At 35.3% G+C, this 16,478-nt stretch overlaps 5 protein-coding genes and 1 pseudogene across 5 annotated transcripts; 4 read left to right on the top strand and 2 right to left on the bottom strand.

Moving 5' to 3' along the window:
* Window positions 1–459: 459 nt before the first annotated feature.
* Window positions 460–2,795, top strand: LOC107810694 (auxin-responsive protein SAUR66-like; annotated as a pseudogene).
* Window positions 2,796–9,707: 6,912 nt separating this feature from the next.
* LOC107810688 (auxin-responsive protein SAUR68-like) lies at window positions 9,708–10,121 on the top strand. Its single transcript, XM_016635490.2, has one exon. The coding sequence runs from the start codon at window positions 9,708–9,710 to the stop codon at window positions 10,119–10,121; it is 414 nt and encodes a 137-aa protein (XP_016490976.2).
* A 40-nt stretch (window positions 10,122–10,161) lies between these two features.
* LOC107810693 (peroxynitrite isomerase Rv2717c-like) lies at window positions 10,162–12,228 on the bottom strand. Its single transcript, XM_016635496.2, has 4 exons — window positions 11,926–12,228; window positions 11,285–11,425; window positions 10,753–10,821; window positions 10,162–10,503 (listed from the first exon to the last, which is right to left on the bottom strand). The coding sequence occupies exons 1-4, from the start codon at window positions 12,094–12,096 to the stop codon at window positions 10,384–10,386; spliced, it is 501 nt and encodes a 166-aa protein (XP_016490982.1). The 5' UTR covers window positions 12,097–12,228; the 3' UTR covers window positions 10,162–10,383.
* A 749-nt stretch (window positions 12,229–12,977) lies between these two features.
* LOC107810689 (auxin-responsive protein SAUR68-like) lies at window positions 12,978–13,355 on the top strand. The gene has a single exon (XM_016635492.2). It carries the CDS (start codon window positions 12,978–12,980, stop codon window positions 13,353–13,355), a length of 378 nt encoding a protein of 125 aa, XP_016490978.2.
* A 1,171-nt stretch (window positions 13,356–14,526) lies between these two features.
* On the bottom strand, window positions 14,527–14,805 carry LOC142168360 (auxin-responsive protein SAUR21-like). The gene has a single exon (XM_075229039.1). It carries the CDS (start codon window positions 14,803–14,805, stop codon window positions 14,527–14,529), a length of 279 nt encoding a protein of 92 aa, XP_075085140.1.
* Window positions 14,806–15,402: 597 nt separating this feature from the next.
* On the top strand, window positions 15,403–16,017 carry LOC107810690 (auxin-responsive protein SAUR68-like). The gene is made up of 2 exons (XM_016635493.1): window positions 15,403–15,831; window positions 15,970–16,017. The coding sequence occupies exons 1-2, from the start codon at window positions 15,403–15,405 to the stop codon at window positions 16,015–16,017; spliced, it is 477 nt and encodes a 158-aa protein (XP_016490979.1).
* Window positions 16,018–16,478: the final 461 nt, after the last annotated feature.

The raw sequence follows: 16,478 nt of genomic DNA, 5'->3' as shown, positions 1-16,478 counted from the left end.
TACGAGATGGTGACATGGTCACAAATATATCAAAGATATTTACATGTGTATTTTAAATTAGCTTAAAGCATCAAATTCTGCACTTCCCCTAGCTTCCAGATATTCAAGTCAAGAAACTAAGCTGAACATGCCCTTTTCTCACACTGCACTCACAATCATGTGATTTAATACCTCGTTTTCGCTTCCACTGGACAAGAGGTGGAGTTCATCTGCTCAGAAGCATGTTCAGATTTATTATATATCTGGAGATCTGGAGAATGTAAATATAAGAATTTTATCATACAACCACACAAAGTAGGTCGGAGAGCTGTAAATAGTGATAGTAGTACTTAATTGCTGGTGTCAATAGAGTCAGCAGCATAATTGTGCAAAATGTCAGGCACATCTGTCTACTGAAGTAGGAAACATGAACATATAAAAGGTTATGAGTCTTCCAATCAAGTGACTTAAAAAAATTTGCTTGCATAAAAATTGGCTATATTCATTTGACAGGAGGTTAGTCATTTTAACTAACTTTACAAGCAGAAAATCCAAGTTTTCTACTACTACTACTATACAAAATGGTTAAGAAAAAACAAGGAATTTGTTTCCCTCATTGTCAAGTACCACTTAAATGGAGGTGACATCTCTACTCTCTCTCATCTTTCTCATTTCTAAAACTACTGCTTTACAAAATTTCACGGACAGAAGAATCTGCACCATGGTCCTACTCATAATCTCCTCAAGCGAGAGGTGAGATCAATGAACACATCCTCTTTGCAAGCTATTGTGAGACCGCCCATTGAATGATCAAATCCAAACTCTTCCTCAGCTTGAGCTAACAAGTCTTGAAATAAAGGCTGGCTCAGGTATGATATTGGCATGACGAATCGCTTCTTCTGGCTCTCTCCTGCATATACTGCGCAATGTCCTTTGAGAACACCTCCAGTTGTTGAAGGCCTCCTTAGGATTCGACTAGCCTGAATAAATGGAGTCACTTTGATACCCATTGTCTCAAGGAATATGATGTAACTGTAAATGATGAAGGAAAATAAAGAACAAGAACTTTGAGAATTGGACAAAAATGGAATTTTTTTTGAATGTCAGGGTACTTGTGTTCTGCTGAAATGTTTGGGTCTGATTATATATAATAAGTTTATGACAATTTCCATATCCAAATGTTTAGTGGTTAAGAGAAATTGGCGGCTACTTGTGAGAGACAATGGCACATGAAGTTTCACATGGTTTTACCTACACTGTTATTGTCAAATAACTTAGACAATAAATTTTGTTGAACAACAACACTAGGCCCTACTGCTTGTTATGATTTGGAGCAGAAAAAGACACCCTTAAAATAACATCCACAAGAATGGATAAATTTGATGATTTAGTCCAGGACCACCTGGTTTAAAGGTGAGGTGACAAAGAATGCCAGATAGGAATAGCAACAGAAATACCACAAGAGAAAGAAACATAACATGACATGACATAATTCTGGACCACTTGGCTTAAAGATATGGTGACACAGACTAAGCAAAGAAGGATAACCAGATACCACAATTCTTAGGCCCCTTTCATGATGTCTGTTACATTTTATTAGTCCTACTCAAGCTTGGCTGTGTTTGTTCTTATACTACAGTAGAACTGAAAAATTAGACAACAAGCGATATCCACAATGCAGTAGGTCCCATATTTGTGGAATAACAGCAGCCAGCAGGTTTCTCATACTCCAATTAACCTAAACTATTCCTACAGAGTCCTTCCTCTAAACTCAGCTTTAATGCATTTGTTCTTTTATAGCAAAACTAGCCAAGATGAGAATTCAAAGGTCCCCTATCTACATGACCAAGAAGGTAGAAGCACATGGTTTTGCTTCTAACCAGCAATTGATCATCTAATGGTTTCAAATTATTGGCATCGGTGAGAAGTAACCAAGTATGAGCTGATATCATTACTAATATGCCCCCGTTGACAAAGTAAAGAAAGAAGAAACTTAGCTCTATCCAAAAATTTAAGGCCCCATAGCGACATAGCCAACAGGCATCAGCACATGGCTTTGCCTTTGGTTGTTAGTAACAAAACTTCATCTCCAACTCAAAGCCTGTCTACAACCTCTTGTATAAATATAACCCCCTTTTCTATGGACATTTTTCATCATCAAGTAAAAGAATTATTTTTTCAGCCATCAAAAGTTTCTAAATTTCTTGTTTACTTTCTTGCTTCCTAACTTTCAAGAAAAAGAAAAATGGAAAGAAAGACAATGCTCAGTACTAAGAAGCTCATCAAAATGGCAAGGAAATGGCAAAAGTTCGCGGTCAAGCAGAGGAAGAGGATTTCACTTCCAAGAAATAGTAGTGATGCAGACAGTTGTAGTACCTCCTCAACCTCTATTGTTGAAAAGGGTCATTTTGTAGTATATACAGATGATCAAGCACATTTTGTCATTCCCTTGGTTTACCTTGAAAATGAGGTCATTAGGCAACTTTTAAGCATGTCCGAAGAAGAGTTTGGACTACCAAGTGGTGGTCCTATTACATTACCCTGTGATTCGGCGTTCATGGACTACATCTTGTCACTGATCAAGAAAGGTGTAACTGCTGGAGATCTTCACAAAGCATTGCTCCTCTCAATTCCTTCATGTTGCTGTTCAACTTCTTCCTTTCACCAAGAAAGTGGAAATCAACAGATTCTTGTTTATTGAGACATGAAATGGCAATATTTTGTAAATGATAGCTCAAAACAGATTGTATAGCAGAAGAAAAATAAGCAACTGAAATTTGTTTCATTAGAGATGGAATAGAGCTTTAACATTCTCATCTTGGAGTAGCACTATTATTTTATTGCAGGCAATTGACTTTGTCTATCGAAAACTTAGAGACGTATGAATCAAAACAACACAAGTCTGAATGACATGAAAAATTAATTGTAAAGAGTTTAAATGAAGTGAAATCATTAACTGTTCCTTTTCCAGACTTCCTTCGCAGTTAACGTTAATGCTTGATCAGTATAGATTGAAAGGAAGCTGCAAATTACGACAACCAATTAGAAAGTAATAACAAAGCTCAATGGTTAATCCTACGCCACCCTAATTGGCCACCACTTTGATTATTGTTTCTGGTAATAGGTCATTCATATCCAAATGTACAAATGGATCCTACAAGTTTTCCTCAGGCCATAATACCGGAGCGCAGGTCTTAAGTGATAGTGACATGCTCACAAATATGTAAAGATATTTACATGTGTAATTTCAATTACCTTATAACTCGGACGTAAATAAGTAATAATATCTGGAAAGATTGCAAGACAAACCACCTGCCAAGAACAAGTAGTTTAGTAAGTTGCAATGATTCAAAAAGACTTTGAATAGTGCATTTCTCTAGACTTACAAGACATGGTCTCTGATAGGCTTAGTGGAATTGAAGAGTAAAGTAGCCTAAAGTTTGGACAAATTATGGAGCACCGAAACTATGGCCTATCGCTCAATAAAACAGAATTTCTCATCTTTGTAGAGCAACAAACATTTCCCTTGCTTCTCTGAGAGAAATCATCGGTTGCTGAATTTAGAAATTGAGACAGAAAACACAAAAGAAAGCATCTGGAGATTTTAAACTTTTAGGAGTTTTAACAGACACACAAAGGAGGGTCGAAGAGCTGTAAATAGCTATAGTAGTACTTAATTGTTGGTGTCAATAGAGCCAGCAGCACATTTATGCAAAATGTCAGGCACATTCGTCTACTGAAGTAGGAAACATGAACATATAAAAGGCTTTTGAGTCTTTCCAATCAAGTGACTTGAAAAAATTTGCTTGAATAAAAATTGGCTATATTCATTTGACAGGAGGTTAGTCATTTTAACTAACTTTACAAGCAGAAAATCCAAGTTTTCTACTACTACTACTATACAAAATGGTTAAGAAAAAACAAGGAATTGTTTTCCCTCATTGTCAAGTCCGACTTAAAAGGAAGTGACATCTCTACTATCTCTCATCTTTCTCATTTCTAAAACTACTGCTTTACAAAATTTCATGGGCAGAAGAATCTGCACCATGGTCCTACTCATAATCTCCTTAAGCGGGAGGTGAGATCAATGAACACATCCTCTTTGCAAGGTATTGTGAGACCGCCCATTGAATGATCAAATCCAAACTCTTCCTCAGCTTGAGCTAACAAGTCTTGAAATAAAGGCTGGCTAAGGTATGATATTGGCATGACGAATCGCTTCTTCTGGCTCTCCCCTACATATACTGCGCAATGCCCTTTTGGAACACCTCCAGTTGTTGAAGACCTCCTTAGGGTTCGAGTAGCCTGAATAAATGGAGTCACTTTGATACCCATTCTCAAGGAATATGATGTAACTGTAAACAATGAAGGAAAATAGAGTACAAGAACTTTGAGAATTGCACAAAAATGAAAGTTTTTTGAATGTCAGGGTACTTGTGTTTTGCTCAAATGCTTTGGGTCTGATTATATACAAGTTTATGACAAGTTTCATATCCAAAAGTTTAGTGGTTAAGAGAAATTAGTGGCTACTGGTGAGAGACAATGGCACATGAAGTTTCACATGGTTTTGCCTACTCTGTTATTGTCAAATAACTTAGACCATAAATTTTGTTGAACAACAACACTAGGCCCTACTGCTTGTTATGATTTGGAGCAGAAAAAAACACCCTTAAAATAACATCCACAAAAATGGATAAATTTGATGATTTAGTCCAGGACCACCTGGTTTAGAGGTGAGGTGACAAAAAATGCCAGATAGGAATAAGCAATAGAAATACCACAAGAGAAAGAAAGATAACATGACATGAAATATCACATGCCATTGCCTTCTAACTCTTTGACAAGCACTTAGAAGAAAATGTCATATTTGTGGAATAACAACAAAATACTCATAATCCAATTAAATGAACTTGTCTGCTATTTTCATCAACTCAATAAAAAAGAAAAATTATATGACTCACTCTTTTCTAGTCCCTTTCAATGTCTGCAACAATTTTTTTTATTCTACTTTAGCTTAGCCCATTTGTTGTTATTCTGCACATAAAAAGGGAAGAAATGCATTAACTTCTTTTCTTCAATCGCAGAACTAGACAACCAGCCATATCCACAATTCATTAGGTCCCATATTCAACAGCAGCACATGATTCTGCCGTGCCTACCTAACTCAGGTTGACAACTTTAGCTACAATTCAAATTCATTCTCTAGCCTCAACTATAAATGAACTGCTTCCATGAGCCATTTTGATCATCAATCAGATAGCAATTACTCAAACCTTTTAAAAAGTAACCAACCTTTTTTCTTTCCTATCTTCCAAAGAAATCAGTATGGTCAGTGTTAAGAAACTGATAAAAATGGCAAGGAGATGGCAGAAGTTTGCAGCTAAGCAAAGGAAGAGGATTTCTTTACCAAGATCAAGTTACAATGATGCAGAAAGCTGTAGCACATCATCTTGTATAGTTGGAAAAGGGCATTTTGTGGTCTATACAACCGATCAGAAGCGATTTGTGGTTCCTTTGGCTTATCTTCAACACGAGATAATCAGAGAACTATTGCACATGTCTGAAGAAGAGTTTGGAATTCCAAGTGATGGCCCTATCACTTTACCATGTGATGCCTTATTCTTGAATTACATCATATCACTCATCAGAAGAGGTGTAACTGTAGATCTTCAGAATGCTTTGCTTGTATCAGTCGCTTCCACTCGATGCTCATCAGCTTCATACTTTCAAGAACGAAGTTACCAGCAATTACTAGTTTGTTGAGCTAACTTCAATAAGTTTTGTAATGGATATATGATACTCAACAAGTGTACAGAATGTTAACATCTAATTGTTCATGAAAAATCCATATTCTTATCCAAACTGTTTTATTCTTTATAAATTGGGAAAATCTGATTGCATATTCGTTGCTCTCTATTAGTCTTGCACCTAGAATATATAGCTTGAGGCTTTCACAATCACTGGGTAAGTTGATAAGCTCAATTCAAAGAACGTAATGTCAAAAGCTTCATTAAATCATTCTTTCCAGCAAGAAGAAGTAAAAAAAAAAGACTATTGACTTAATTGTAAAAGTATGCACCAGGGCTTCAACAGAAGACTATTTTCAACCAAGATGATTTTAGTTTCCTTGTTGTTAATGTTGTCTTCTGAGTAAATTGTAAACAATTTTTAACTTGCCATTTTCAATTTATAAACAATCACATGAACAATAGCAGTAGGTATTAAAGCCCAAGAAAAATTAGCAAATTTTGGACAGTGAAAAGGGCAGTTGATCCTTTCCTTTTGCACATAGGAAGACTTGATATCATAACTAATAAGTCAAAAGAAGATTAGAGAAGGTAGGAAGAAGTCTAATATTCGATGTGAAGGTCCCCTACCTACATGACAAGGCAGGCAGGTAGCACATGGTTCAGCAAACTTAATATACAACAACAACTACGCCTGAGTCTCAAAAAAGTTGGGGTCGGCAATATGAATCCTCATTCTTTTCATTAAGCTCAACTCATATCATTACCAAAAAAATAAAAATGCAAGTAAATTATGAGGATTCAACATGAATTGACAAGTTTTACGCTGGTTGCTAACCTAACGCAACCTTCCTCCTTTATTCGGGCTTGGGACCGGCAATGTAAGCGAGCTCACACCGGCAGAGTTGTTAAGCAAACTTAATCTATCACAAAGAGAACTAGTCTTCATTCAAAGGTCTCAAATTCTATTGGCGAGACGAGAAGTCCTAAAGTGTGACTTGATAGGTCCATTATGTTGTCGAACAAAGTCACGATTTAAGCGTCTCTTCCTCCCATGATATTTTCTGGTAATAGCACCAGTAAATGCTACTGCCAAATTTCACACCAAGAGAAGCGGATGAAACAATGAATTGCAAAAGTTCTTATTTTTCAAGTCAAAATGAAAACGTTTAATAGTAAAGAATGTTCTGGCATCTCTTCGACCAAAAACCCAGGAATAAAATTCCTTCTCTTGGGTAAAGTTTCTTCATTCATTTTCGGTACTAACAAGCCTTCCCTTTACTAAGCTTGGAGTGCTAACAAATATATCTAACTCCTCAACTTACAAGCTATAATTTCTGCTTTACTAGTGTACAAATTGTTTAAAGGAAAATTGGGATTTGATTCCCTCTCCATTCCTTCTCAACCAAGAAGTGAGATCAATGTACTCCTCTTTGCAGGGGATTTGTGTTTTGTGAGACGACCATAATGATCAAAACCAAACTGTTCCTTAGCTTCTAACGAACTTTGTCTACGTTCTTATATAAATTGATGGTAAGTCTCACATCCAAAAGTTTACTAGTAAGACAAATTTAGTGGTGGCTGTTGAGAGACAATCCACATGAAGTTTCACATGGTTTTGCATGCTCTATTACTATCTTAGTACACCCTTAAAATTAAAAGCCACTAGAATGGATATAGCTCATGAAATAATTCTGGACCACTTGGCTTAAAGATATGGTGACACAGACTCAGCAAAGAAGGATAACCAGATAGGCATATCAACACAAATACCACAATTCTTAGGTCCTTTTCATGATGTCTGTTACATTTTATTAGTCCTACTCAAGCTTGGCTGTGTTTGTTCTTATACTACAGAGCAAAATGGTAGAACTGACAAAATTAGACAACCAGCGATATCCACAATGCAGTAGGTCCCATATTCAACAGCAGCACATGATTCTCCCCAGCACACCTAACTAAGGTTGATAACCACAGCTTATACTTGAAATTTATTCTCTAGCCTCAACTATAAATAAACTGCTCCCATGAGCCACATTTTGATCATCAAGCAGATAGCACAATCAAACCTTCAAAAATATCCTCAAGTTTATTTCATTCCTATATTTCAAAGAAAATCAATATGATCAGTGTTAAGAAACTGATCAAGCTGGCAAGGAAATGGCAAAATTTTGCAGCCTAACAGAGGAAGAGAATTTCTTTTCCAAGATCCAATTACCATGATGCAGAAAGTTGTAGCACACCAACTTCCATAGTTGGTAAAGGGTATTTTGTGGTCTATACTACTGATCAGAAGCGATTTGTGGTTCCTTTGGCTTATCTACAACATGAGGTAATCGGACAACTGTTGCACATGTCTGAAGAAGAGTTTGGGCTTCCAAGTGATGGACCTATTACATTACCATGTGATGCCCTCTTCATGAGCTACATCATATCATTCATCAGAAGAGGTGTACCTGCAAAACTTCAGAATGCTTTGCTTGTATCAGTTGCTTCACGCCGATGCTCATCCGTTCTAGAACAAAGAAACCCCCAATTGCTAGTTTATTGACCTATGATAAGTTTTGTAGTAGTATAGGATACAAAATACTCCACAAGCGTACATCATATTAAAATCTCAATTATTCATCAGAATTCTATATTCTTGTCCCCAAACGGTTTAATTCTCTGATCATTTAGGAGAATCTGATTCTTTTATTTGCTTTCTAGTAGTCCTATAATTTGATTGAACTCCACTAATTATGACAACATTAAGTGAAAATGAATGAACAGACAACATGATGTGGATTACAAAATTTTATGTGGTCAATTTTGGGAACAGCCTAGAAAATTTTCAGAAAACAAGCAGTGAACAATAAAGCAGGGATCCAATCTTTTGATTTTGGAATGTTACATAACAAGGACTATAACATTATAGATATTTCATACTCTAACCAATAGGGTTATAGATCTCTGTAGGTCGCGCACCCTTAATATCAGATTGTTGCATAATCAAACAGAAAGTTGTCTCAAGAGCTGAATAAAGCCATCTTTTCAAGTAATATAGAGAGCAAACTTCTATACTGAAACAAAAGTCAAGAACCATTCGTACGTCTATGTTGCAGTGGCTTTATCACATTTATTTTTTCTCAAGGGAACAATATCCCTTCAATTATTACCTCCTTCACTTTCTTCTTAATAAACCACACTATTTTGTAAGATATCATCTTTTGATCTTCTTCATATGCACACCTCTCCCTCCACCAAAGAAAAAAAAAAGAACAAGAAAAAGACTTATTGAATTACTTGATAAAGTTGATTTTTCTTTGGTTGCTATCCCCTCATTTGTTTCGACACTATCAACTAAAGATTGGGTTTTCTTACTGTTAAATGTCTTTTGAGTAAAATTTGTGAGCAGTGTTAACTCACCAAATTTTGAATTTACAAACATTTACACTAATATACTTGTGTCCCTATCTAACAACTTTAATGCAGTGGTTTTTCCAGCACAACCAGCCAAGACGACAATATAAATGTCCCCCATCTACATGATCAAGAGGGGAGTAGCACATGGTTTTGCCTTCCACTAGCAATTCAACATCTAATTGTATCAAATTATTGTCATTGGTGAGAAGTCCCAAGCATGAGCTAATAACATAACTAATAGGCCAAATCAGTTGTCGACCAAAGTGAAGAAAGGAAGAAACTTATCATCTTTAATCCTTTCAAGCTAACTTCATCCACAAATTTAAGGCCCCATATCAACCTGGCCAAAAGGCATCAGCACATGGCTTTGCCTTTTGTTGTTAGTAACATAACTTCAGCTCCAATTCAAAGCCCGTCTACAACCTCTTGTATAAATGATCCTCCTTTCATGAGCCTTTTCATCATAAAACAAGCATTATCAGTTCATTCATCAAAGATCCCTAAGGTTCTAATTTACTTTCTTGTTTCTAGTTTTCCAGAGAAATGAATATGCTCAGTACTAAGAAACTCATCAATATGGCCAAGAGATGGCAGAAGTTCGCGGCAAAGCAGAGGAAGAGGATTTCATTTCCAAGAAATGCCAGTGATACATACAGTTGTAGTACATCTTCATCCTCTATAGTTGAAAAGGGTCATTTTGTAGTATATACAGCTGACCAAGCACGGTTCGTCATTCCCTTGGCTTACCTTGAAAATGAGGTCATTAGGCAACTTTTAAGCATGTCTAAAGAAGAGTTTGGGCTACCGACTAGTGGCCCTATTACATTACAATGTGATTCAGACTTCATGGACTACATTATTTCACTAATCAAGAAAGGTGTATCTGCTGGAGATCTTCACAAAGCATTGCTTCTCTCAATTACTTCATGTTGTTGTTCAACTTCTTATTTGCACCAAGAAAGTGGAAATCAACAGATTCTTGTTTATTGAGTCATGACATCATGTTTTGTAAATGATAGCACAAAATAGATTGTATTGCAGTTGAAAAAATAGACAACTGAAAGCTTGTATTATTACAAAGGGAATAGAGCCTTATCTTGAAATTAACATTCAATATTATACTTATGGTAAGAGAAGATAAAATGTCAATACGGTTATCAAAAGATCCAATGTCAATACACACAAAGACCAGTGAACAAGTGCATCAGGGGTATAGTATAGATACTGATGTCTCTTGTCATGAGCTGGCTGCCTAGAGCTTCTTAAGCGAGGCTTTGAGATGCGGCTGAAGACCAATTAGACTGGTGGCCATTTCCACAACATAAGATAGTTCACAATTCTCCACTTTAAAAACTCGACTGATCTCCTTGACCTGTCCACCAGGTAAGTGAAGGATCACATTAGTCAAACTTATTGCAACTACGAAATGTTTTCTCATTATTTTAGGTTTCATCAGGGTAGACTAAAGACCAAGTCGATCTCAATTCAAAGCACAAAAAAGAAAACTTATTACAACTATGACATGCTTTCTCATTAGACTAGAAAAAATTGTTTTATATAAGGATTCTTCTTCTCTTATGAATTCTCTAGTTAGATAAGCACTGCTGCAAGAGGAGGTTACCTTGGAAGCATTGCCGACCAGTTCGCTGTTAAGCTTCACAACTCCCTCTTTCATGTCATACGTTCCTTTCTGTAGAATCAAAGTGGAAATATTATGATCCTATGGTTGACCAAACTGGATAAACAACCGAACACGCCAACATGCACTAACATTAGAACTGTTAGCGAGTGTGGAGTTTTAACATCAACAGCCATTTCAAATTGCCAGCTCAATATTAGAACTGTCCAGCCAAACATGAAAAAATGTTCTTAGCACATCTAAGAAACTTGATAACATGAAATTCCGCGGCATAACCCATGAATCGCAGAAATGGATTTAAGTTATGTACACAGTCACTGAATTTTTAACTTTGATAAGTTAGTTTCAGATTACCAATTAACGTTTGTTATAGAGATTTACCTATAACAACCTTATAAAAGACCTGATTGTGTGAATATGTCCATGCACAAAACTTAACCTCCACGAAAACAAGTTTCTATGTAAAATGTCTAGGTCAAAAGTTGCATTTGATTATTCATAAGGAGAAAATCACCTGGACTTCAACAAGACCAGTGCTTTGAGCAATGACGACTTCAATTGTTCCATCAGGTTTAGGTCTCCAGTATCCACTCTCAGAATGCATAGGTTGTCCAGATTTCAAGTTCCATGTCTTTTGAGAATAAGCTATGACCGGCTGATTAACACAAAACTCATTTGTTTAGTTTGTCTAAAAGAAACAATACTTTTCTATATCTTACAAACAATTTAACTTTTTTTATGACTTGTTTCAGACCACAAGTTTAAGCTTTGGCCAAAGATTTTGGTTTTATTTTTTCAATTTTTTTTTAAAACATTGTTTGTTTATGAAATATGATCACATTTTGGGGGGAAAAAATTCAAAAAATTTCAAATTTTCAAAAACTGATTTAGGATAGTTTTTGGGCGAAAATGTTGTTCCACTTGCAAAATTTCAACTTTTCAAACAAAATGCATGTCCAGATACAACTTCTAAAATTTAAAAATTATTTTTCAACACAACTCCGGAAACTCTTTTTCGAGTTTCATCGAATCTATGTCCAAACGCTAAATAAAAGTCTTTTTTTTTATTTATTTCTTAAACTCCGCCCCGATTAATACAAATTGGTACTGCGTATGCCAATTAATATCATTCTCAGAGCTTAACCAGAAGCTAACCTTGTTAGGAGAGTGTGAAAATTGGAGCTCTTCGGAATAATTGAAGGAGGAAATAGTTGGGAAAAAGCCTTCGCCTTCACCTCTCCAAATCCCAAGCAGAAATGATATAGGTTTTACTGCCGGATGTACCGATAACGTTTCCGATTGATTTGATACAGTTCCCTCCTCCATTATTCCCTTCTTCTCTCTGTTTTTCTTCTTTTTTTCAGCTAACAGACAGAACTGTTGAATTCCCCCATACTTATTAAAGAGTCAAAATACATTGCGTTGACCAGGTAAATACTGTATTTGAACGGCTGCTTAGTTTGACCAAATAACTAGTCTCTCTATAGGCAGTTTAAAATATTTTCTTTGTCCCATGATCATAAATTTCAAGAGTTGGTGTCTAATGTCATACTGAATAAGACTTTTTTTATCTATCCTGAAACAAAAGTCAAGAACCATGAATCTTCAAACAGAAGACTTTAGGCACAGTTTTTATTGAATTCTACTTCTTCTAAATCCTGCTATCCAATAGCTAGCAGTAAGTGATGAGCAACCGACGAAAAGCAGAATAGTTCATCATGTTCTTTCCTCATGTCTTCTATGATTCAAATGTGTTGCATTGGTTTTAATCACATTTAATGCAGTGTTTTTTATATAAAGAAAAATCTGCACATGGTTTGTTCTTGTAACCAGCAATTCTTCATTCATTTATGGTTTTGAAATTATTGGCATTTTTGTGAGAAGTCCCAAGTATGAGATGATAGCCTAACTAATTGGTCCAAGTTGCTGTCAACCAAAGTGAAGAGAGGAATGTTTTACCAATTTAAGGCCCCATATATATATACATGACCAACAGGCATCAGCACATGGCTTTGCCTTTGGTTGTTAGTAGCAAAACTTCAGCTCCAACTCAAAGCCTGTCTACAGCTTCTTCTTATATATATATATATATATATATATTTCGTTTTCGATGAGCCTTTTCATCAATAAAGAAGAGCATTATTCGTTCAGCTATCAAAAGACTCTAAATTTCTACATTACTTTCTTTTTTCCTACCTTCAAAAGCAATGACGATGATCAGTGCTAAGAAACTCATTAAGATGGCCAGGAGATGGCAAAAGTTTGCGGCCAAGCAGAGGAAGAGGATTGTATTTCCAAGAAATGGTAGTGATACAGACAGTAGTTGTAGTACATCTTCATCTTCTATAGCCGGGAAAAGTCATTTTCTAGTCTATACAATTGATCAAAGGCGCTACGTAATTCCATTGGCTTATCTTGAAAATGAGGTTATTAGGCAACTTTTAAACATGTCCGAAGAAGAGTTTGGGCTACCGAGTGGCGGCCCTATTACATTACCCTGTGACTCAGACTTCATGGACTACATCGTTTCACTAATCAAGAAAGGTGTAGCTGCTGCAGATCTTCACAAAGCATTGCTCCTTTGAATTACTTCATGCTGTTATTCAACCTCTTATCTGCACCAAGAAAGTAGAAACAAGCAACTTCTTGTTTATTGAGTTATGACATCATGTTTTGTAAATGTAGCTCAAAATAGATTGTATAGCAGTTGAAAAATAGGCAACTGAAAGCTTGTATTTATTACAAAGTGAATAGAGCTTCATCTTGAAATTAACCAGATCTATAGCATTTATTATCTTGAAATAGTCCCAAATTATGAGTTTAAATTCTATGCACTAAAAATTTAAAACTTAAAAGGTAGTTGCAGATAACTCTATTTAATAACATTGATTGATAATCTAGAATAAATGATAAGTAAATTGCTTTAACATATTACATTACACTACTTAAATCTTAAAATAATATGTAGGCAATTTTCTGTTGCATTGGAAATAGTAGTTAAATTTTAAGTTGATGAAATCCAATTAGTGGACATATATTTTCTTCTTCATTCTTCCTATTTTTAGGGCATAACTCCCGAAAAAGTAGGGAAACTTTACATATTGCATTGTAAAATAACACTAAGACAGGAGACATAACACTTAAAAATAACCCAAAAAAAAAAAAGAACTCATAAATCAAAGAAAAGTATCTAAACCTGAGTTTAACGGCAGGAAATTTTCTAAACGTGCAACCAAACAGAGCATAATAAAACACTTACTACTATTTAAATCTTCGTAAAATAACAAAAATGATTGAACACTCCTCCTTTTGTAAAAAAATTATGCAAACTAAATACGATTTATAAGTTGTAGTTTAGAAATGCGATTTATAAGTCGCATTCGATAAATGCGATTTACAAATCGCATCGACTGAGGTTTATAAGTCTCATCCTACAAATTTGATTTTTTTGTCGCACGTTAATTTTAAATTATGAGTGTTAGATTTGTTTTGTATTGATGTAAATTAATTATAAATCTGAGTTAGTTTTTAAGTCTAAATGACATGAAAATTAATCATAAAGAGTTTAAATGAGGTGAAATTATGGTGTGTTCCTCTTTCAAGCGTTGTTTGCTGTTAAAATTTCATACTTTATAAGTCTAGATTGAGAAGAAGGTGCAAATTCCACTTTTGTTTTGGGACTAATTTACATTGGGAATGCTCTATACAATGAAAATGACTTCTAGATCTCTACAATCTACTCTTTCATGGTCCTATTCATAATATCCTCAAGCGGGAAGTGAGATCAACGAACACATCCTCATTGCAAGGTATTGTGAGACCGCCCATCGGATGATCAAAGTCAAACTCTTCTTCAGCTTGAGCTAACAAGTCTTGAAATAAAGGCTGGTTCAAGTATGATATTGGCACGATGAATAGTTTCTTCCGGCTCTCTCCTACATATACTGCACAATGTCCTTTTGGAACACCTCCACATGTCGAAGACCTCCTTAGGATCCGATTAGCCTGAATAAATGGAATCACTTTGATACCCATTGCCACTAATGATATTTAGTAATTCTAAATGATGAAGGAAAAGAAAGAACAACAATTTTGAGAATTGCACAGGAAATAAAAGTTTGAATGTCTAAGATATTTGTGTTCTGCTCAAACGCTTTGTGTATTAGCATATAAATTTGAGACAACAGCACATGAAGTTTTACATGGTTTTGCTTATTCTGTTAATGTCAAAGTATTCAGACCATAAATTTTGTTGAACAACAACATTAGGCCCTACTGTTTCTTATAAAATCCAGAAGAATGGATGAAGTTGATGACCTAGTCTTGGACCACTTGGTTTAAAGATATAGTGACAAATAATTCAATAAATGCATCAACCTCTTTACTTAAAACATGACAACCAGCCATTCCCACAATTTCTAAGGTCCCATATTAAACATCAGCACATGATTTTGCCTTCAATACCTGACTCAGGTTGACAACTAGAGCTACAATTTTCAAAGTCATAACTCTAGCCTCAGCTATAAATAAATTGCTTCCATAAAACATTTTGATCATCAAGCAGATAGAACTCAATCAAACCTTCTAAAAACTCAAACAATATTTTCTTTCCTATAAACCGAAGAAATAAACATGATCAGTGCTAACAAAATCATCAAGATAGCAAGGAAATGGCAGAAGTTTGCGGTCAACCAAAGGAAGAGAATTTCATTTCCAAGATCCAATAACCATGACGCAGAGTGTTGTAGTACATCTTATTCTATAGTTGGCAAAGGGCATTTTGTGGTGTATACAACTGATCAAAAGCGATTTGTGGTTCCTTTGGCTTATCTACAACATGAGATAATCGGACAACTATTGCACATGTCTGAAGAAGAGTTTGGACTTCCGAGTGATGGACCTATTACATTACCGTGTGATTCCATATTCATGAACTACGTCATATCACTCATCGAAAGAGGTGTAGCTGTAGATCTTCAGAATGCGTTGCTTGTATCAGTAGCTTCCAGTCGATGCTCATCAGCTTTATACCTTCATGAGCTAAGAAACACAGAATTACTAGTTTGTTGACCTTAATGTTTTGTAATGAATACATGATATTCAACAAGTGTACAGAATATTCAACATCTTATTATTCATCGAAACTCCATATTCTTGTCAACACTCTTTAACTTTGTGATTATATCCGATTTCTTTCAGTTGCTTTCTAGGGGTCCTGTGAATTCAATGGATAACATAGAAGTGTGATCATATTTTATGTTGTCAATTTTTGATTGGCCTCAAAAGTATTCACAGACCAATCAGTAAGCACAAAATAGCCTCGAGATCCTGCAAAAATTACCAAAATAGGGTTCTAAATATGTAGAATATCCAAATTTCTAGTCCTAATTCATAAGAAAATTATGTCAAAAGCTGCATTAACCCAATAGAAGCATAATAGTTCAAATAGAAGACTTTAAGCTGTATTTTGCACTGGTTAATATCACAGTTTTTGTTTCTCGACGAAAACTGTGATAAATGATCTTTTTATTTATCAATATCCTTCATTTTCTCACACATAACCTACACTATTTTGTGAAAAATGATCTTTTCGTCCTTCTACCATGTACAGTCTTCCACCAAAAAGAAGAAAGAAAAAAAGCAAAGAAAAAAGACTTCTGAATTGACTGCAACGACCAATTTCTTTGGTTGCTGAATCGCTTAGTTTG

This window comes from Nicotiana tabacum, chromosome 13 (genome assembly GCF_000715075.1).
Source record: "Nicotiana tabacum cultivar K326 chromosome 13, ASM71507v2, whole genome shotgun sequence".
In the NCBI taxonomy this organism is placed as follows: Eukaryota; Viridiplantae; Streptophyta; class Magnoliopsida; order Solanales; family Solanaceae; genus Nicotiana; species Nicotiana tabacum.
Note: the sequence above shows the minus strand (reverse complement) of the source record. Positions and strands in the feature narration are given on the sequence as shown.

What these genes read in the sequence shown, in the direction of transcription:
- LOC107810688 (XM_016635490.2), top strand. Translation starts at nt 9,708, where the DNA reads ATGGCCAAGAGATGGCAGAAGTTCGCGGCAAAGCAGAGGAAGAGGATT.
- LOC107810693 (XM_016635496.2), bottom strand. Translation starts at nt 12,096, where the DNA reads ATGGAGGAGGGAACTGTATCAAATCAATCGGAAACGTTATCGGTACAT. An exon ending in CTGGTCTTGTTGAAGTCCAG is followed by an intron (nt 10,822 to 11,284) that starts GTGATTTTCTCC and finishes TTGATTCTACAG; the next exon opens with AAAGGAACGTATGACATGAA. An exon ending in TGGTCGGCAATGCTTCCAAG is followed by an intron (nt 10,504 to 10,752) that starts GTAACCTCCTCT and finishes CCTGGTGGACAG; the next exon opens with GTCAAGGAGATCAGTCGAGT.
- LOC107810689 (XM_016635492.2), top strand. Translation starts at nt 12,978, where the DNA reads ATGACGATGATCAGTGCTAAGAAACTCATTAAGATGGCCAGGAGATGG.
- LOC142168360 (XM_075229039.1), bottom strand. Translation starts at nt 14,805, where the DNA reads ATGGGTATCAAAGTGATTCCATTTATTCAGGCTAATCGGATCCTAAGG.
- LOC107810690 (XM_016635493.1), top strand. Translation starts at nt 15,403, where the DNA reads ATGATCAGTGCTAACAAAATCATCAAGATAGCAAGGAAATGGCAGAAG. An exon ending in TAAGAAACACAGAATTACTA is followed by an intron (nt 15,832 to 15,969) that starts GTTTGTTGACCT and finishes GATTTCTTTCAG; the next exon opens with TTGCTTTCTAGGGGTCCTGT.